Source organism: Oncorhynchus nerka, linkage group LG22, assembly GCF_034236695.1.
Source record: "Oncorhynchus nerka isolate Pitt River linkage group LG22, Oner_Uvic_2.0, whole genome shotgun sequence".
Taxonomy (NCBI): Eukaryota; Metazoa; Chordata; class Actinopteri; order Salmoniformes; family Salmonidae; genus Oncorhynchus; species Oncorhynchus nerka.
The window spans coordinates 21,284,064-21,306,650 of NC_088417.1; the positions used below are offsets into that span (position 1 = coordinate 21,284,064).

General features: G+C 41.9%; 1 protein-coding gene across 5 annotated transcripts in view; it reads left to right on the forward strand.

Moving 5' to 3' along the window:
* Positions 1–2,400: 2,400 nt before the first annotated feature.
* Positions 2,401–22,587, forward strand: part of tpk1 (thiamin pyrophosphokinase 1) — a 74,373-nt gene continuing 54,186 nt past the window's right edge. For 4 of the 5 annotated variants that reach the window (XM_029648371.2, XM_029648376.2, XM_029648375.2 and 1 more), the window contains exons 1-2: positions 2,401–2,484; positions 3,436–3,515. In XM_029648371.2, the coding sequence (XP_029504231.1) occupies positions 3,470–3,515 (46 nt within the window). In that variant the 5' untranslated portion in view covers positions 2,401–2,484; positions 3,436–3,469. Of the gene's footprint in view, positions 2,485–2,593; positions 2,647–3,435; positions 3,516–22,587 lie in introns of all 5 variants that reach the window. The other variant, XM_029648373.2, reaches the window with a different exon arrangement.

Here is a 22,587-nt window from a genome sequence, read left to right on the forward strand (position 1 = left end):
GAGGGCACGACAAAGTCTATTCCCTTTCAGGAGCCCGAAAAGATCTGGCATGGGTCCTCAGATCTTCAAAAAGTTGAGAGCATATTGACAGGCTGCATCACTGCTTGTTATGGCAACTGCTTGGCATCCGACCACAAGGAGCTACAGAGGGTAGTGCGTACGGCCCAGTACATGACTGGGGACGAGCTCCCTGCCATCCAGGACCTCTATACCAGGCGGTGTCAGAGGAAGACCCTAAAAATGGTCAAACTCTCCAGCCACCCAAATCATATACTGTTCTCTCTGCTACTGCATGGCAAGCGGTCCCAACGCACCAAGTCTGGAAGCAACAGGACCTTGAACATCTTCTACCCCAAAGCCATAATACTGGTAAATATTTAGTTAAATATTTAACCAAATAGCCAACTGGATTATCTGCATTGACCCTTTTTGCAGTAACTTTTTTGACTCCTCACATACGCTGCTGCTACTATTTACTATCTGGCACTTTCTTCCTAGTTACAGAGTGCATTTGGAAAGTATTTAGACCCTTTGACTTTTCCCCCATTTTGTTACGTTTCTACCTTATTCTAAAATTGATTAAAACATTTTTTTTTCATCAATCTACACCACAATACCCGATTATGACAAAGCAAAAACATTTTAAAAAAAAATATTTGCAAAATAAATACAGAAATATCACATTTACATAATTATTCAGACCCTTTACTCGGTACTTTGTTGAAGCACCTTTGGCGGCAATTACAACCTTGAGTCTTCGAGTCTTCTTGGGTATGACACTTCAAGCTTGGCACACCTGTATTTGTGGAATTTCTCCAAATCTTCTCTGCAGATCCTCTCAAGCTCTGTCAGGTTGAATGGGGGGCATCGCTGCACAGCTATTTTCTGGTCTCTCCAGAGATGTTCGATCGGGTTCAAGTCCGGGCTCTGGCTGGGCTACTCAAGGACATTCAAAGACCTGTCCCAAAGCCACTCCGGCATTGTCTTGGCTGTGCGCTTAGGGTTGTTGTCCTGTTGGAAGGTGAACCTACACCCCAGTCTGAGGTCCTGAGTGCTCTGGAGCAGGTTTTCATCAAGGATCACTCTGTACTTTGCCTCGTTCATCTTTACCTCGATCCTGACTAGTCTCTCAGTCTCTGCCACTGAAAACATCCCCACAGCATGATGCTGCCACCACCATGCTTCACCGTAGGGATGGTGCCAGGTTTCCACCAGAAGTGACGCTTGGCATTCAGGCCAAAGAGTTCAATCTTGGTTTCATCAGACCAGACAATCTTTTTTCTCATGGTCTGAGAGTTCTTTAGGTCCCTTTTGGCAAACTCCAAGCAGGCTGTCATGTGCCTTTTACTGAGGAGTGGCTTCCGTCTGGCTACTCTACCATAAAGGCCTGATTGATAGAGTGCTGCAGAGAGGGTTGTCCTTCTGGAAGGTATTCCCATCTCCACAGAGGAACTCTAGGGCTCTGTCAGAGTGTCCATTGGGTTCTTGGTAACCTCCCTAACCAAGACCCTTTCACCCCCTGATTACTCAGTTTGGCCGGGAGGCCAGCTCTAGGAAAAGTCTTCTTCCATTTAAGCCACTGTGTTGTTGGAGCCTTCAATACTGCAGAATATTTTTGGTACCTTCCCCAGTTCTGTGCCTCTACACAATCATGTCTCGAAGTTCTACGGACAATTCCTTTGACCTCATGGTTTGGTTTTTGCTCTGACATGCACTGTCAACTGTGGGACCTTATCTAGACAGGTGTGTGCCTTTCCAAATCATGTCCAATCAATTGAATTTACCACAGGTGGACTCCAACAATGTCTCAAGGATGATCAATGGAAACAGGATGCACCTGAGCTTAATTTCGAATCTCATAGCAAAGGGTCTGAATACTTATGTAAAAAAGCTATTTTCTGTTTTCACTTTGGCATTATGGGGTATTGTGTTTAGATTGATGAGGACATTTTTTTATTTAATCACTTTTAGAATAAGGCTGTAACGTAACAAAATGTGTAAAACGTCAAGGGGTCTGAATACTTTCTGAATTCACTGTATACCTTAATTACCTCGTACTCCCCTGCACATCAACTCTGTACTGACACCCCGGGTATGTAGCCAAGTTATCATTACTTTCTGTGTATTTATTATTACATGTTTTATTTTTCTATTATTTGTCCATTTAATTTTTCTCTACATTGTTGGGAAGTAAGTATTTTATTGTTAGTGAACACCTGTTGTTTACGAAATATGTTACAATTCTAATTTGATTGAGGCACAGATCTAGGATTCATTCTCAGTACTGGATAGATGGACCTATAACCTAAAAGTCATACCCGGCATATTGTTATTATATTTTATGTTGGTTCACCGATAGATGGCGCCATCACAGAGTCTATGGACCTTTTCCACCAGAGCAGGATGTCTTGCTGTCAAATCCGGAGCTGTTGTTGACTATACACAAATCTGACCAGGAACTCTTGCCGTTAGTTACTTTACTCAGTGAGTATGAATTTACACCTAAATACGACATACATAATTGTTCTACCAAAGTCACATAGCTAGATGTGTTGAGAGTAACTGGCGATTGTAATGTGTTTGTGTATCTAAGCATGTGAGAGCAAACTCGGCATCTCTGTCCTTGCCGACTCCCGGTTTACCGAGGTAAAATGAGTTAATATTGAATATTCGTTTTTTTATTCACAATCGGGAAGATGGACAAATGTATTTTTATTTTTGGGGTCTTTCAATCTTCAATAGCTCTTACACAAAGCGTGCCATGACTATGAAAATGATCCTGTATATTCTGAATCAGGGAGGATAGAGAAAAATATAAACAATTTGTACTTTTTCGTCGTTGTTGTTGTGTTTGTTGATTATTTTACTCCCTACAGAATTTCTTCTGTATAATGGGAACCTGTTGACACCATCTGTCTTTAACCATGTCACATGTAAAACCTCACAATATATTGACTGTTGTCATAGTATCTGCCTCTCTGTCACTTTCAGTTACCCTCAAATAATCCTTCAGAACTATTCCCACCACTCTTCATATTGTTGAGATGTAACTAACTGGTATGAAGCTGCCAATGGCTAACTGATCAAAAGTTCAGGTTGCAGAGTAGAGATTAAATTATTTTGCAACGCTCAGATAAGCAATCAGTGTTGGGGTCAGAGGTTGTTAGAATGTTGGGAAACCTGTTCCTTTAACTTATTCCTCCTAGAGTCTGCCTCTTGGCTTGGCAGGTATGGTATGTTGTTGACATGTAATTGGGAGGAATTGCCTTAATAGTGAGAGTTTATGATAATGGTTTGTTACTTGTTTTCAAACTGTTGGGTGTCAGATACTTTAGGCCATCGGCAATTATTTCGAAGGTTTGATGAACTCTGAAGAAAGAAAGAAATAAAGGAAGAAAGAATAGTATGGAGTGACTGTGTGTTTCTCTGTTCCAGTTGAGTACTTCTGCAGAAGAGACGGAACATCTGGATGATCATGGATGAATTCACTCCTTTAGACTGTCTGCTGCCTACAGGTACTGTATTCCCTCTCTCTCTCTGACAGACACACTTAAAAAAAAATATATATATATATATTTCACCTTTTTTTAACCAGGTAGGCTAGTTGAGAAGAAGTTCTCATTTACAACTGCGACCTGGCCAAGATAAAGGAAAGAAGTTCGTCACATATAACAACAAAGAGTTACACATGGAATAAACAAACATACCGTCAATAATACAGTAGAAAATAAGTATATATGCAGTGTGTGCAAAGGAGGTAAAATAAGGGAGGTAAGGCAATAAATAGGCCACAGCGGTGAGGTAATTATAATATATATAGCAATTAAACACTGGAGTGATAGATGTGCAGAAGATGAATGTGCAAGTAGAGAAATTGGGGTGCAAAGGAGCAAGATAAATAAATAACAATATGGGGATGAGGTAGTTGGATGGGCTATTTACAGATGGGCTATGTTCAGGTGCAATGATCTGTGAGCTGCTCTGACAGCTGGTGCTTGAAGTTAGTGAGGGAGAAATGAGTCTCCAGCTTCAGTGATTTTTGCAGTTCGTTCCAGTCATTGGCAGCAGAGAACTGGAAGGAAAAGCGGCCAAAGGAGGAATTGGCTTTGGGGATGACCAGTAAAATATACCTTCTGGGTTGGTGCTGCTATGGTGACCATTGAACTGAGATACGGCGGGGCTTTACCTAGCAAAGACTTGTAGATGACCTGGAGCCAGTGGGTTTGGCAACGAGTATGAAGCGATGAGCCAGCCAATGAGAGCATACAGGTCGCAGTGGTGGGTAGTATTTGGGGCTTTGGTGACAAAACGGATGGCACTGTGATGGACTGCATCCGATTTGTTGATTAGAGTGTTGGAGGCTATTTTGTAAATGACATCGCCGAAGTCGAGGATCGGTAGGATGGTCAGTTTTACGAGGGTATGTTTGGCAGCATGAGTGAAGCATGCTTTGTTTGCGAAATAAGAAGCCGATTCAAGATTTAAATTTGGATTGGAGATGCTTAATGTGGGTCTGTAAGGAGAGTTTACAGTCTAACCAGACACCTAGGTATTTGTAGCTGTCCACATATTCTAAGTCAGAACCAACCAGAGTAGAGGTCGACCGATTAATCGGAATTGCCGATTAATTAGGGCCGATTTCAAGTTTTCATAACAATCGGAAATCTGTATTTTTGGGCATTTGCCGATTTTTTTAAATGTATTTTTTTATACCTTTATTTAATCTTTATTTAACTAGGCAAGTCAGTTAAGAACGCATTCTTATCTTTAATGACGGCCTAGGAACGGTGGGTTAACTGCCTTGTTCAGGGGCAGAATGACAGATTTTCACCTTGTCAGCTCGGGGGACTCAATCTTGCAACCTTAACTGGTCCAACGCAATAACGACCTGCCTCTCTCTCGTTGCACTCGACAAGGAGTTAAGCGAATGCAGTAAACCGATGTAAGTTGCTAGCTAGCATTAAACTTATCACCCCCCCCCTTAAAAGATTTAGATGCACTATTGTAAAGTGGCTGTTCCACTGGATGTCATAAGGTGAATGCACCAATTTGTAAGTCGCTCTGGATAAGAGCGTCTGCTAAATGACTTAAATGTAAAAATGTAAATAAAAAACAATCAATCATAATCACTAGTTAACTACACATGGTTGATGATATTACTAGATATTATCTAGCGTGTCCTGCGTTGCATATAATCTAACTGAGCATACAAGTATCTGACTGAGCGGTGGTAGGCAGAAGCAGGCGCGTAAACATTCATTCAAACAGCACTTTCGTGCGTTTTGACAGCAGCTCTTCGTTGTGCGTCAAGCATTGGGCTGTTTATGACTTCAAGCCAATCAACTCCCGAGATGAGGCTTGTGTAACTGAAGTGAAATGGCTAGCTAGTTAGTGCGCGCTAATTGTCGTTGTGTTGCTGGTTCGATCCCAGGGGGGAGCGAGGAGAGGGACGGAAGCTATACTGTTACACTGGCAATACTAAAGTGCCTATAAGAACATCCAATAGTCAAAGGTTAATGAAATACAAATGGTATAGAGGGAAATAGTCCTATAATTCCTAAAATAACTACAACCTAAAACTTCTTACCTGTGAATATTGAAGACTCATGTTAAAAGGAACCACCAGCTTTCATATGTTCTCATGTTCTGAGCAAGGAACTGAAACGTTAGCTTTCTTACATGGCACATATTTGACATGGAACATATTGCACTTTTACTTTCTTCTCCAACACTTTGTTTTTGCATTATTTAAACCAAATTGAACATGTTTCATTATTTACTTGAGGCTAAATGGATTTTATTAATGTATTATATTAAGTTAAAATAAGTGTTCATTCAGAATTGTTGTAATTGTCATTATTACAAATAAACCAATAAAAAGCGGCCGATTAATCGGTATCGGCTTTTATGGTCCTCCAATAATCGGTATCGGCGTTGAAAAATCATAATCGGTCAACCTCTAATCCAGAGTAGTGATGCTGGACGGGTGGGCAGGTGCAGGCAGCGATCGTTTGAAGCATGCATTTAGTTTTGAGAGCAGGAGAGTTGTATGGCATTGAAGCTCGTCCAAAGAAGACCTTAGAATGGCAGGGTAGGATAGATACAGGTCTGTAGCAGTTTGGGTCTAGAGTGTCTCCCCCTTTGAAGAGGGGGATGACCGCGGCAGCTTCCCAATCTTTGGGGATCTCAGTCAATACGAAAGAGAGGTTGAACAGGCTAGTAATAGGGGTTGCAACGATCTCGGCAAATAATTTTAGAATGAGAGGGTCCAGATTTGTAGCCGTAGAAAAATGCTATCGGTGGTGACAGTGTTTATCGGTGGTGACAGTGTTTATCGGTGGTGACAGTGTTTCCTAGCCTCAGTGCAGTGGGCAGCTGGGAGGAGGTGTTCTTATTCTCCATGGACTTTACAGTGTCCCAGAACTCTTTTGAATTTGTGCTACAGGATGCAAATTTCTGTTTTGAAAAGCTAGCCTTAGCTTTCCTAACTGATTGTGTATATTGGTTCCTAACTTCCCTGAAAAGTTGCATATCACGGGGGCTATTTGATGCTAATGCAGTATGCCACAGGATGTTTTTATGCTGGTCAAGGGCAGTCAGGTCTGGAGTGAACATAGGCACATACAGGAGTTTTCCACTGCATAATGCAGCCATTCAGTGTTTCCTCTTTGTTGTGGGCTATGTTGGGCATCATGCTTTGTTGTGGGCTATGTTGGGCATCATGCTTTGTTGTGGGCTATGTTGGGCATCATGCTTTGTTGTGGGCTATGTTGGGCATCATGCTTTGTTGTGGGCTATGTTGGGCATCATGCTTTGTTGTGGGCTATGTTGGGCATCATGCATTGAAGTAGCCTATCTAAACAATTCAGTGATTTGCCCTGCAGATATATTGTAGTAGATAACATAGAAATCTAACTCCTAAGACAATTCACGGTAGCCAAAGTATTTTCCTATTACAGTAAGTGGGACTGAGTGTCTGAGTTGTTTAAACACCTCCAGCCCCTAGAGTTTTCCTGGGCTTTACTATTTTTACAGAGAGCAGAGCTCAAGGCAAAACAAGAGACATGCATCTATTAACATGGTCTGGAATAACTCTGACATGGTCCTGCACTTAACAGAGGGCTAAAATATCGCTGCTTTGTTCCCCCGGTAGTTTACACACATTCTATCCTTCCTTATCCCACTCTCTTTCTGTGTTGGTTTTGAAATTCAGAATAGGGAGGAAAAGAGGGGCGATGAATTCATGAGCCACTCCTAAATCACTGTTATCTACTGTTAATACACTGCCTAGAAGTGTGTGTGTGTTTGGGTTCGCGTGTGTGTGTTTGGGTTCGCGTGTGTGTGTTTGGGTTCGCGTGTGTGTGTTTGGGTTCGCGTGTGTGTGTTTGCGTTCGCGTGCGCTCGCTGTGCAAGTGAGTGCAGGCACATTTGTTCTGAAACAGGCTTTTCATTCTGCTATATGTCTCTATATCGGTGATGTTCAATTGCAGAAAGGACCATATCTGATTATTATTTTTATTGAAGATATAATACCATATTCCAGACATCTGAGTGTGTTGGACATGTTGTTTGTGCTTGTAGAGAAAACTCACAGGTTTTGTATTATCTCTTCTCCCCTCTCTCTTTCTTGATCTCCCCCTCACCATTTCTCCATTCCACTCATGAGTCAGACTCTTCTAACATGAGACTAGCTTAGTCCTGAGTGATTCATCGAAATGCTGGTTATTTTTTGTTTTTTAAACATCTAATTCACCTATGTAGGTTCAATTATTTGAATTCCATTTTGTTTTTGTTTTTTTCTTCTGTGAACTCAATGTGAACATTGCAGTTTCTCCAGAGATAAATCAGATCCAGACTGAACTTTGCGATGTAGTACGGAGTTGTAGTTTCCAACTGGCCAATATTCTACCATAATCCATTGCTCATCTACTTGTCCAGTCTGTGCTTCTTTTACGCCTGCTACAGAAGAGGAAAGAATGCATGATGAACAGCTGTTGCTTTGCAAGTTATCTAAGTGACTCATAGTTGTTATTCAGCAGTCATAAAAATGCCTTATTTATTTTGAAGAACAACAAAACAGTGATTTTTTTCAGACAGCATAGGCAGCAGCTCTATAGAGATGAGGACTTGGAATGAAATAAAGAAGTCATCAAATAAAACAAATGTAAAATACACAACTGAAATATTTTATTAAATTCAAATAATGTTAATAAATTGTTAATAATTGATAAGCAGTAATGGGCAGTCACTACCATCATGAGACTTTTATTAATTAAAAATAATTGAAATCAATTAAAACTGTGATTATTTTGTAATAATCTAACCGAATCAGACCTAAAAAAAACACTAATCGCTCAGCACTAGACTAGCGCTACATATTTATTACACGTAGGTATTCCATGAGGTGTATTAGGATCATATTATGAGTCCAGCATGCTAATTTATTAGGAGAATGTTCCATTGTATTTTAATGAACACAAATTCCCTTAGCACAGTCATTTGGGTTATATGATAATGTGTAAGTGACAGACGGCTATCTGCAATAAGACACTAAATGAGAGTTGATGAAAACAGCTTGGCTCTCTTGCTGTCAACAGATCCTCATTAAGAGGAGACATGAAAGTATATAGACTGTCAGACTGGATTGACAGATAACTGACAGAGAGAGAGAGAGGGATTTCCTCAACCATAGTAGCTGACTATTGTTGTACCAGTGCCCATTTAAGAGTCCTTGAAATAACTATTCCGACTTTTTCAAAGTGTTTAAAAAAAATATATAAAAACAAAGAACATAACATTACGTACGACTGAAAAACAGAAAACAACAGTACCAAAACTTGAACGGTCATTGAAAAAATCCTCTCAACAGAAAGTACAAGTTTCCTTTGATAAAATGACGGTAGTCCTTGAAATGACATTAGTCAAGAGATGATAGTGTAATAAAAAGCAAGGTATTTAAAAGCTTGTCACCAATAGACACCAATACATTACCTCCCAAAACAGTCTTTCATGGGCCACTCCCCATTTATAAAGCTGGCACCCATACACACATACACTACCATGACCAAAGGTATGTGGACGGTTGCTTGTTGAACATCTTCCAAAATCATGAGCGTTAATATGGAGTCAGTCCCCCCTTTGCTGCTATAACAACATCCACTCTTCTGGGAAGGCTTTCCACTAGATGTATGAACATTGCTGCGGGGACTTGCTTCCATTCAGCCTAAAGAGCATTAGTGAGGTTGGGCACTGATGTTGGGTGATCAGGCCTGGCTTGCAGTGGGCGTTCCATTTCATCACAAATGTGTTCGATGGGGTTGAGGTCAGGGCTTGTGCAGACCAGTCAAGTTCTTCCACACCTATCTCGACAAACTATTTCTGTATGGACCTCGCTTTGTGCACAGGGGCATTGTCGTGCTGATATAGGAAAGGACCTTCTCCAAACTGTTGCCACAAACTGTTGCTCCAAACTGTCACACTCTGCGATACCAATCTGTGAGCTTGTGTGGCCAACCACTGCACGGCTGAACCGTTGTTGCTCCTAGACGTTTCCACTTCACAATAATAGCACTTACAGTTGACCGGGGCAGCTCTAGCAGGACAGAAATTTGACAAACTGACTTGTTGGGAAGGTGGCATCCTATGCCAGACCCACGTTGAAAGTCACTGAGCTCTTCAGTAAGCCATTGTACTGCCAATATTTGTCTATGGAGATTGCATGGCTATGTGCTCGATTTTATACACCTGCCAGCATTGGGTGTGGCTGAAATAGCCAAATCCACTAATTTGAAGGTGTGTCCACATACTTTTGTATATGTAGTGTATAAATACAAAGTTGTATCTTCACCTTTCACCAGGCTTTGTATCTGATCTCCTCACCACCGAGAATGTTAAAATCTCTAACTGCCTTCTATGAAAATGGACAAAGCATCATTAGTATAGTAACAGATTTGTTATAACATATCAGCACAAAAGATTGATGAGTTAGTATTAATACAAATGATGTTATGATGAATATGGAGTTGTTTTAAAGGTATTACAAACGTTCAATATACAGATAGCTCATTTCTTCTGGCCAGACTTGTTCCCAGTGCAGTAGACCTCCTTAGTCTTGTTGCCAGAGCAGATGACACTGGTGGTCTTGTTGCCTTTGCAGTAGTCACCGATCTTCTTGTTGCCAGGGCCATAGACACGGGTCTTCTTGTTGCCAGGGCAGATGTCACCGGTGGTCTTGTTGCCTTGTGTTGCCAGGGCAGTAGTCACCGGTCTTCTTGTTGCCAGGGCAGTAGACACTGGTCTTCTTGTTGCCAGGGCAGTAGTCATAGGAGGTCTTGTTGCCTGGGCAGTAGTCACCGGTCTTCTTGTTGCCAGGGCAGAAGTCACAGGAGATGTTGTTGCCAGGGCAGTGGACACCGATGCAGTGGCTGTAGTGTTCTGTTTAGAAGTCTCCCTCCAGTGGAAATGGTTGAGCTGCAGGTTCCTCTGCTTCCATTGGAAATGTGAAAGCTGCAGACAGGAATGGACACATTACCAATGAGGGTCAATAATAAATTGCTCTGGATAAGAGTGTCTGCTAAATGACTAAAATGTAATGTAAGAGTAACAGTGATGGGCACTGATCAATCTATCGATATTGGTTGGATATTCCTTCCATTACTCTATCGGTAAATATTGTGGTTAAACAAAAAAATACTACAACTGTATGAATGTTCATTTCCACAGCTCTGTCCAGACAACCGTTTGTGGATTGGCAGGGCTCTACGCTGACCTTTTCTTACAAAGGAGCATGTGTGCGTGGCGCTTATGTTGAAAAATGTAGGTGCATACAAAGAAATTTAGGAGCACAACGAAAAGATATTTGAGATTATACATTTTTGAGGTAATAAAAGTTCTTAATTTTTCGAAGCGCACTGGTGCTCCTAAATAAAAATTCCAAGTCGCAAAATATATAATATGTACTGTATACTGAAAAAATATATAAACGTAACATGTAACAATTTCAAAGGTTTTGCTGAGTTACAGTTCATATAAGGAAATCTATGGATTTCACATGACTGGGCAGGGGCGCAGCCATGGGTGGGCCTGGGAGCGCATAGGATAACTTGGGAGCCCGACCGACCCGCTGGGGAGCCAGGCCCAGCCAATCAGAATGATTGGGCTTTATTACAGACAGAAATACTCCTCAGTACTTATGGAACATTTCTGGGATCTTTTATTTCAGCTGATGAAACATGGGACCAACACTTTACATGTCGTGTTTATATTTTTGTTCAGTGTATATGCAAGTCAAATGCTTGCACTGTAAAATGCTGAATTGGCCATTTGGCCAGGTGTGAATTTTCTGACGGCTTAATCCTACCCACTCAATATGAATTCAATGGACGCCCAGACAAATGTGTGAATGTTTGCTTTTCTTTTCACTTGCATGCCTCAGTCCAGACAACTGTTTGCAGATAGGTTATAATGCCAGGTGTGAATGTTCGTGGTGTAGGACCTACCCAAAAAGTGTGAATTCAATGGGAAATCCATCCACCTTTATGGCCCATCATTTTTCAAATGTAAGAACAAATAGTTTGTGTTTTTAACTAATAAAAACATCACCATGTTAGGATTGTGTATTGGAGGCGAAGTTAGGTGCAGGAGAGCAGAGTGTAGTGAACAGGTGCACTTTTTATTCCGGTCAAAATGACAGCACAAAGTAACATAAAATGTGCCCAAAACACGGAAAATAGACAAAAAGTAATGCGCTAACAATATCCACAATATCAAAATACACGTAACACAAAACAATCCTACACAAAGACATGGGGAACAGAGGAATAAATCCATATGAATTGATTGGGGAATGAAAACCAGGTGGATACACGAAAAATGGAGCGGCGATGGCTAGAAAGCCGGTGACGTCGACTGCCGAACAAGGAGAGGAGCCGACTTCGGCGGAAGTCATGACACACCATGTGAAGATATTTGTAAATATATATGTATATATTATAGGTACATTTAGTAGTTTTATCAGTTGTTAGTTGTTTTAGCAGTAGTTTTTATTAATTGTAGCAGTAGTTTTTATTAGTTGTAGTTGTAGCGGTAGTTTTAATTAGTTGTATTAGTAGTTTTTATTAGTTGTTTTAGTAGTAGTTATGTTAGTTGTATTAGTAGTTTTTATTAGTTGTTTTAGTAGTAGTTATGTTAGTTGTATTAGTAGTTTTTATTAGTTGTAGCAGTAGTAGTTATGTTAGTTGTATTAGTAGTTTTTATTAGTTGTTTTAGTAGTAGTTATGTTAGTTGTATTAGTAGTTTTTATTAGTTGTTTTAGTAGTAGTTATGTTAGTTGTATTAGTAGTTTTTATTAGTTGTTGTAGCAGTAGTTGTTATTAGTTGTAGCAGTAGTTTTTATTAGTTGTAGCAGTAGTTTTTATTAGTTGTAGCAGTAGTTTTTATTAGTTGTAGCTGTAGTTTTTATTAGTTGTATTAGTAGGTGTAGCAGTAGTTTTTATTAGTTGTAGCAGTAGTTTTTATTAGTAGTTTTTATTAGTTGTATTAGTAGTTGTTATTAGTTTTAGCTGTAGTTTTTATTAGTTGTAGCAGTAGTTTTTATTAGTTGTATTAGTAGGTGTAGCAGTAGTTTTTATTAGTTGTATTAGTAGTTTTTATTAGTTGTAGCAGTAGTTGTAGTTTTTATTAGTTGTGTTAGTAGGTGTAGCAGTAGTTTTTATTAGTTGTAGCTGTAGTTTTTATTAGTTGTAGCAGTAGTTTTTATTAGTTGCAGCAGTAGCTGTAGTTTTTATTAGTTGTGTTAGTAGGTGTAGCAGTAGTTTTTATTAGTTGTATTAGTAGTTTTTATTAGTTGTAGCTGTAGTTTTTATTAGTTGTAGCTGTAGTTTTTATTAGTTGTATTAGTAGGTGTAGCAGTAGTTTTTATTAGTTGTAGCAGTAGTTTTTATTAGTAGTTTTTATTAGTTGTATTAGTAGTTGTTATTAGTTTTAGCTGTAGTTTTTATTAGTTGTAGCAGTAGTTTTTATTAGTTGTATTAGTAGGTGTAGCAGTAGTTTTTATTAGTTGTAGCAGTAGTTTTTATTAGTAGTTTTTATTAGTTGTATTAGTAGTTGTTATTAGTTTTAGCTGTAGTTTTTATTAGTTGTAGCAGTAGTTTTTATTAGTTGTAGCAGTAGTTTTTATTAGTTGTATTAGTAGGTGTAGCAGTAGTTTCTATTAGTTGTAGGCCTATTCGTAGTTGAACTTTTTTATGTTGTTTATGTACATTTGTATTATTATTTAATTGTTATTATTATTATTAGACAGTAGTTGCCATATTATTCTTCTTACTAAGTATTGTGTTGTTTTTTAAATGTTCTTTTGGACACCTGAAAACGAGATGGTGCATCTCAAGAGATGTCATCCTGCAAAATGTCTACTAAATAAAATAACCTTTTAAAGTAGGCCGAGTTGAGTGCCTGCCTTTGAGAGGGTTTTGTGTATTTACACAATAGCCTGCCTGCTAGCATATTGACTATTGACGACAAGTGCACTAGTAAGTAGCCAATAATACTTTTCAATCAAGAGAGCAGCATTCTTAACCAAGAAAGTTCACTTGTTTTCACAATTCTCATGCTGAAAGCTGTTCTGAGAACTCCAAAAATGAACTCACCTTCAGTAATCATTTGGTATTTGTTTTCTTGGCAATCAGACTCCTGCTCAACCTGACCCATCTAGTACCCAGCCTCTTCCTTCTTGATCTAAGTCAGTGTGGGCTCTAGGTCCCCCTGGTTCTGTCCTACAGTGGGGGCTCCACTCCTGCTCACATGGCTGCTGGTGTTGGTGTTGTGGCTCAGGGGAAACCTCCAGCCTGCTGCTTGCAGTCCAACTCAGCAGGGAAGGAGAAAGAGTTACACGTATAACTAACTAGTTAGGCAGTAGATACTTTGGGCCAGTTTCCTTGACCCACATAGAGCCTAGCTAGCCAAGCTAGCCAAGCTAGCTAACTAGCGAAGTTACAGTCCTGCTGACTGACACAATTCCATTGAAGATTCTCCATTGAACAAACTTTTTAATCCAGTGGAAACAAACCTAGTGTACAATGCATTCGGAAAGTATTCAGACCCCTTAACTTTTTCCACATTTTTATGTTACAGCCTTATTCTAAAATGTATAAAATATTTTTTTCCCCTCATCAATCTACACACAATACCCCATAATGACAAAGCAAAAATTGAAATATCACATTTGCATAAGTATTCAGACCCTTTACTCAGTACTTTGTTGAAGCGATTACAGCCTCGAGTATTCTTGGGTATGACGCTACAAGCTTGGCACACCTGTATTTGGGGAGTTTCTCCCATTCTTCTCTGCAGATCTTCTCAAGCTCTGTCAGGTTGGGATGGGGAGCGTCACTGCACAGCTATTTTCAGGTCTCTCCAGAGATTTTTACATTTTTTTATTCACCTTTATTTAACCAGGTAGGCTAATTGAGAAGAAGTTCTCATTTACAACTGCGACCTGGCCAAGATAAAGCAAAGCAGTTCGACACATACAACAACACAGAGTTACACATGAAATAAACAAACATACAGTCAATAATACAGTAGAAAAAAGGCAATATACATTGTGTGCAAATGAGGTAAGATAAGGGAGGTAAGTCAATAAATAGGCCATGGTGGCGAAGTAATTACAGTAATTGCAATTAAACACTGGAATGGTAGATGTGCAGAAGATGAATGTGCAAGTAGAGATACTGGGGTGCAAAGGAGCAAGATAAATAAATAAATACAGTATGGGGATGAGGTAGTTGGATGGGCTATTTACAGATGGGCTGTGATCTGTGAGCTGCTCTGACAGCTGGTGCATAAAGCTAGTGAGGGAGATATGTGTCTCCAGCTTCAGTGATTTTTGCAGTTCGTTCCAGTCATTGGCAGCAGACAACTGGAATGAAAAGCGGCCAAAGGAGGAATTGGCTTTGGGGGTGACCAGTGAGGTATACCTGCTGGAACACGTGCTACGGGTGGGTGCTGCTATGGTGACCAGTGAGCTGAGATAAGGCGGGGCTTTACCTAGCAAAGACTTGTAGATGACCTGGAGCCAGTGGGTTTAGTGACAAATATGAAGCGAGGGCCAGCCAACGACAGCGTACAGGTCACAGTGGTGGGTAGTATGTGGGGCTTTGGTGACAAAACGGATGGCACTGTGATAGACTGCATCCAATTTGTTGAGTAGAGTGTTGGAGGCTATTTTGTAATGACATCGCTGAAGTCGAGGATCGGTGGGATGGTCAGTGTTACGAGGGTATATTTGGCAGCATGAGTGAAGGATGCTTTGTTGTGAAATAGGAAGCCGATTCTAGATTTAATTAGGATTGGAGATGCTTAATGTGAGTCTGGAAGGAGAGTTTATAGTCTAATCGGACACCTAGGTATTTGTAGTTGTCCACATATTCTAAGTCAGAACCGTCCAGAGTAGTGATGCTGGACGGGCAGGTAGGTGCGGGCAACGATCGGTTGAAGCATGCATTTAGTTTTGCTTGCATTTAAGAGCAGTTGGAGGCCATGGAAGGAGAGTTGTATGGCATTGAAGCTCGTCTGGAAGTTAGTTAACACAGTGTCCAAAGAAGGGCCAGAAGTATACAGAATGGTATCGTCTGCGTAGAGGTGGATCAGAGAATCACCAGCAGCAAGAGCGACATCATTGATGTATACAGAGAAGAGACTCGGCCCGAGAATTGAACCCTGTGGCACCCCCATAGAGACTGCCAGAGGTCCGGACAACAGGCCCTCTGATTTGACATACTGAACTCTATCAGAGAAGTAGTTGGTGAACCAGGCGAGGCAATCATTTGAGAAACCAAGGCTGTTGAGTCTGCCGATAAGAATGTGGTGATTGACAGAGTCGAAAGCCTTGGCCAGGTCGATGAATATGGCTGCACAGTATTGTCTCTTATCGATGGCGGTTATGATATCGTTTAGTACCTTGAGCGTGGCTGAGGTGCACCCATGACCAGCTCTGAAACGAGATTGCATAGCGGAGAAGGTACGGTAGGATTCGAAATGGTCTGTCATCTGTTTGTTAATTTGGCTTTTCGAAGACCGTAGAAAGGCAGGGTAGGATAGATATAGGTCTGTAGCAGTTTGGGTCTAGAGTGTCTCCCCCTTTGAAGAGGGGGATGACCGCGGCTGCTTTCCAATCTTTGGGAATCTCAGACGATATGAAAGAGAGGTTGAACAATTTTGGCAGATAATTTTAGAAAGAGAGGGTCCAGATTGTCTAGCCCGGCTGATTTGTAGGGGTTCAGATTTTACATTTTTAAATTTCTCCCCAATTTCGTGGTATCCAATTGTTTAGTAGCTACTATCTTGTCTCATCGCTACAACTCCCGTACGGACTCGGGAAAGACTAAGGTTGAAAGTCATGCGTCCTCCGATACACAACCCAACCAAGCCGCACTGCTTCTTAACACAGCGCCATCCAACCCGGAAGCCAGCAGCACCAATGTGTCGGAGGAAACACCGTGCACCTGGCAACCTTGGTTAGCGCGCACTGCGCCCGGCCCGCCACAGTGCGGGCTGGTGCGCGATGAGACAAGGATTTCCCTACCGGCCAAACCCTCCCTAACCCAGACGACGCTAGGCCAATTGTGTGTCACCCCACGGACTTCCCGGTCGCGGCCTGTTACGACAGAGCCTGGGCGCGAACCCAGAGTCTCTGGTGGCACAGCTGGCGCTGCAGTACATCGCCCTTAACCACTGCGCCACCCAGGAGGCCGGGGGTTCAGATTTTGCAGCTCTTTCAGCTATCTGGATTTGGGTGAAGGAGAAATTGGGGAGGCGAGTTGCTGTGGGGGGTGCAGGGCTGTTGGCCGGGGTAGGGGTAGCCAGGTGTAAAGCATGGCCAGCCTTAGGAAAATGCTTATTGAAATTATTGTGGATTTATCGGTGGTGACAGTGTTTCCTAACCTCAGTGCAGTGGGCAGCTGCGAGGAGGTGCTCTTATTCTCCATGGACTTTACAGTGTCCACAAACTTTTTTGAGTTTGTGCTACAGGATGCAAATTTCTGCTTGATAAAGTTATCTTTAGCTCTCCTATCTGCCTGTGTATATTGGTTCCTAACTTCCCTGAAAAGTTGCATATCACGGGGGCTATTCGATGCTTAAGCAGAACGCCACAGGCTGTTTTTGTGCTGGTCAAGGGCAGTCAGGTCTGGAGAGAACCAAGGGCTGTATCTGTTCCTGGTTCTAATTCTTTTGAATGGGGCATGCTTATTTAAGATGGTGAGGAAGGCACTTTTAAAGAATAACCAGGCAACCTCTACTGACGGGATCCTTCCAGGATACCCGGGCCAGGTCGATTAGAAAGGCATGCTCGCTGAAGTGTTTTCTGGAGCGTTTGACAGTGATGAGGGGTGGTCGTTTGACCGCAGACCCATTACGGATGCAGGCAATGAGGCTGAGATCTTTGTTGAAAACAGCAGAGCTGTATTTGGAGGGAGAGTTGGTTAGGGTGATATCTATGAGGGTGCCTGTGTTTACTGCTTTGGGGTTGTACCTGGCAGGTTCATTGATAATGTGTGTGAGATTGAGGGCATCAAGCTTAGATTGTAGGATGGCCGGGATGTTAAGCATGTCCAAGTTTAGGTCACCTAGCAGCACAAGCTCTGAAGATAGATGGGGGGCAATCAGTTCACATATGGTGTCCGGAGCACAGCTGGGGGCAGAGGGTGGTCTATAGCAAGCGGCAACGGTGAGAGACTTGTTTCTGCAAAGGTGGATTTTTAAAAGTAGAAGCTCGAGTCATTTGGGTACAGACCCGGATAGTAAGACGGAACTCTGCAGGCTATCTCTGCAGTAGATTGCAACACCGCCGCCCCCTTTGGCAGTTCTATCTTGTCGGGAAATGTTATAGTTAGGGATGGAAATTTCAGGGTTTTTGGTGGTCTTCTTAAGCCAGGATTCAGACACGACTAGGACATCCGGGTAGGCAGAGTGTGCTAAAGCAGTGAATTAAACAAATTTAGGGAGGAGGCTTCTAATGTTAACATGCATGAAACTAAGGCTTTTACGGTTACAGAAGTCAACAAATGAGAGCACCTGGGGAATAGGAGTGGAGCTAGGCACTGCAGGGCCTGGATTAACCTCTACATCACCATAGGAACAGAGGAGGAGTAGGATAAGGGTATAGCTAAAGGCTATAAGAACTGGTCGTCTAGTACGTCCGGAGCAGAGAGTAAAAGGAGCAGGTTAGGCGATAGAATAGATTCAAGGCATAATGTACAGACAAAGGTATGGTAGGATGTGAATACAGTGGAGGTAAACCTATGCATTGAGTGATGATGAGAGAGATATTGTCTCTTGAAACATAATTTAAACCAGGTGATGTCATCGCATGTGTGAGAGGTGGAACTAAAGGGTTGGATAAGGTATATTGAGCAGGGCTAGAGGCTCTACAGTGAAATAAGACAATAATCACTAACCAGAACAGCAATGGACAAGGCATATTGACATTAAGGAGAGGCGTGCGTAGCCGAGTGATCATAAGGGTAGTGAGGCTGGTTGGAGACAAGACGATTCAGACAGCTTGCGGGCCAGGGATAGCAAGCTAGCAGATGGGCCTCAGAGGGACGTCGCGACGGAGGAAGTCTGTTTATAGCCTCCTCGTGCGTTTACGTCGGAAGAAAATTCTTGATGGATTAGTAGGGTTCCGTTTGGTAAAGGGGACCAGTCCAATTGGCAAAAATAGGTATAGTGGCCCAAGAAATTGGCTAATGGACCTATTCAGCTAACAGTTCCAGTTCCAGTTCTCTGCTGCCTGTGACTGGAACGAATTGCAAAAATCGCTGAAGTTGGAGACTTTTATCTCCCTCACCAACTTCAAACATCTGCTATCTGAGCAGCTAACCGATCGCTGCAGCTGTACATAGTCTATCGGCAAATAGCCCACCCATTTTTACCTACCTCATCCCCATACTGTTTTTATTTATGTACTTTTCTGCTCTTTTGCACACCAATATCTCTACCTGTATATGACCATCTGATCATTTATCACTCCAGTGTTAATCTGCAAAATTGTAATTATTCGCCTACCTCATGCCTTTTGCACACAATGTATATAGACTCCCCTTTTTTTTCTTCCTTTTGTGTTATTGACTTAATTGTTTACTCCATGTGTAACTCTGTTGTGTTGTCTGTTCACACTGCTATGCTTTATCTTGGCCAGGTCGCAGTTGCAAATGAGAACTTGTTCTCAACTAGCCTACCTGGTTAAATAAAGGTGGAAAAAAAAAACAGCCGATATGCTCTAGACCGCTAGCCGGCCGCGGCTAGCAGATGGGCATTCAGGGGACGTCGTGACGGAGGAAGTCTGTTTATAGCCTCCTCGTGCAGAGCCTTCTCGTGCATTTACGTCGGTAGACCATTCGTGATGGATTAGTAGGGTTCCTTGTGGTAAAGGGGACCAGTCCAATTGGCAAAAATAGGTGTAATGGCCCAAGAAATTGTGCAATGGACCTATTCAGCTAACAGCTGATATGCTCTAGACAGCTTGCGGGCCGCGGATAGCAGGCAGGCAGACGGGCATTCAGGGGACGCCGCAACGGAGGGGCCAGATGAATAACCCCCTCGGGCAGATTACGTCGGTAGTCCAGTCGTGAAATGGCCGGTGGGTCTCCGCACCGGCAGTAAAATGTGTCCAGGCCAATTGGCAAAATAGGTATTGTAGCTGTTGTTCGATCGGGTTCAAGTCTGGGCTCTGGCTGGGCCACTCAAGGACATTCAGAGACTTGTCCCAAAGCCACTCCTGCGTTGTCTTGGCTGTGTGCTTAGGGTCACCCAAACTCCCTGGCTGGAGAGTTTGTGTGATGAAAGTTGGACAGAGGATTTCGAAATCTCTGTGCAAGAAACACTTTGAACGAACTTCAAAAAATTATGTTAGGCTATTTTCTGGCAATTGTGCCGTTATTATGTGCCAGATGTTTATAAATGGCCTATTTGCGAGATTGACTTGTTATTTCAATAGGCGTAGGCTACTGACTAAATTCTGGGTTTAGAATTGCAATTTAACTTCGCCATGGTTTGCTGAGCTAGATGCAGGTAGCTTATAGCCACTGATAGCCCAACATCGAATTTCAAGGAAAAGTCCACAATGAAACTGACATTAAGTGTTGCGATAGAGCTGTGACCATGATCACAATGGATAACTTTCAATTGAATTAACTAAACATGGCCATTAATAATTTCATAATAACAACAACAACACACAGCGTTTTAGTCTGTTTATTACATCAGTTTGCCAGCTCCAGGTAGGCTACACAAGTGGCACAAATTGATTTACAATGACTACAGTGATATTGTATTTATTGTATCAAATGGTAGATTACAGTAGCCTACAATGGCATAGAAATGAATAGCCAACAGATGAAAATGTACCCTATCATTCTCCACATTAAATGTATTTGTTAGTGTGGTCTTTGTGGACTCATCTAAAGAGCTGTAGTGCGCCTAAAGTTGTTTTCCAATGCTTTGTCGGCTGTCATATCAGTTCTAGCGCGTCGATGTTTCATGGAAAAAGGGTGTCTCCATAATGACCAATCTAAATAGCCTACCAACAACTGGTCAAAAAAAGTTGTCACGACGTGCGTGCTGCTCTGTTTCCGTAGCTGTGTTCGAATACTCATAATAACCGCACTAACCATACTATTTGTGACACAAATTGTTAATGTGTAGTATGCTTATTGGTCATAGTATGGATATAGTTATTCTTTTTTTTTTCTTTAACTAGGCAAATCAGTTAAATAACAAACTCTTATTTACAATGATGGCCTACCAAAAGGCCTCCTGCAGGGAACGGGGGCTGGTAGTAAAATTACAAAAATATATAGGATTACATCAAGTTTACTGAAATGAACTAATAGTATGTAGTATATACTCATTAAGTATGTAGTATACAGTATGTTATTATGGGTAAACGAACACAGCTCGTGACTCAGCTGGCTCTGCTGCAGCACTCTCTCAACCAGTGCTCTCTCAATGCACACACCCCCCCCGACCCTCCCTCTCCCCACCATTTACTCACTCACTCATTAACAGCCTGCTCACTGCCTGATAGTCAGCAGCAAGTAACAGTGAAATATATAGTAAAAAAATACAAAAGAGAGAAATGCCATGGCGCCCGCAGTGCAGTTTAGAAGTAGCTCACCAATACATTTTCACCCACGACATCGTTTTCAGCGTAGCCTAATTTCGTCTGAAAACCACGAACATGGCAACACTGCACAAAAGAGTGTAGCAAGATGGCTGCGTCCCATGAGAGATGAAAACATGGGGCGCCTCTCGACACCTATAGGTCAGGGGAGAGCTGCACGTCCGCTGGAGCCAAACATACAGTACGTCTCTCTATCTTGCGGGGTAAGCGTGGTCCCCAAACTTGAAGGCTAAAACCGTGAGGGTTCCCGGTGGACAGGCAGGTCACACAGACAACTAAGACAAACCCTCAGTGCCGCAATACAGTATTGGTCAACCAAACCGAGTATCTCCCAGGTTGGTACACTGTCACAAGTAATCAAAACAAGGACAAAACTCAAACGAGATGGCTCAAGCCAAACTGAGTGAGGGGACAGCATAGCACCCAGATGGAGAGGCTAGCTGCTCCAAGCTATTGATTAGCAGCGGGTATACTTCTGCGATTATACACTACATAGAGCTCTTACCAAGCGAATCCTCTTCTTCTTTAAGTTTCTATTGGCGGATTGCAACCAACTGACGGGTGCATACACACCTACTATACTAGAGTGCAAGGCCAGTCACGACCTATCTATAACGGGGGTTCCCAAATGTTTTCACTAGGAGCCCCCCTTTTAGCATTGGGGAACATCCCACACACCCCTGCACACGCCACATCTATTTCTATGATCACAAGCACTGTTCATGACACAAACTGTTCACACCCCTCTTGATGGTGGAGAGAATTTTTCAGGTTTAAAGCTTATTTTCTGCAATTCTACACATTTTGTCATGGGATGCAGAGAACATTTTACAGGTTTAAAGCAATTGTTCTTGTAATTCTGTAAAAAAAATTCATGTCTAATGTGTATTCATGTGATATTTGAGTGACAAAAAAATGACAACATCTATTGGCTAAAAAAAACGAAATAAAAAACTTTAACTGGCGCGCGCCACAGTTTGGGAACCACTGATCTATACCACTAACTCTGAATTTCGAATAAAATAAAATAATTTCCTACAAACCTCACTACTCCCATCACTCCCACCCAAAATAACACCCACTCCCTATTCCAGTGCAACCTGTCAAACAACCTCTTTTGTTCAACCGTTTCCTCTGTCATACAGCCATTACTCATTCCAGTACCATGTTTCCCTATCAATTTCAAAGAGGAATTCAATCCCATATGCCCTAATCTCATCCTAGATAACATAACTTCCTCCCTTTTGCTCCCATTATATGACACTATCCTGCGTACAGATTTCCTTGTAAGAAAATCCTCTCTGGAATGACCCGAGAAAAGGAAGAGGTGGACTTCTTCTTCTGTGGTTTTTATATGGCAATTGGCAACGAACTTTAAGGTACTGCCACTAACTGGACTGGAGTGT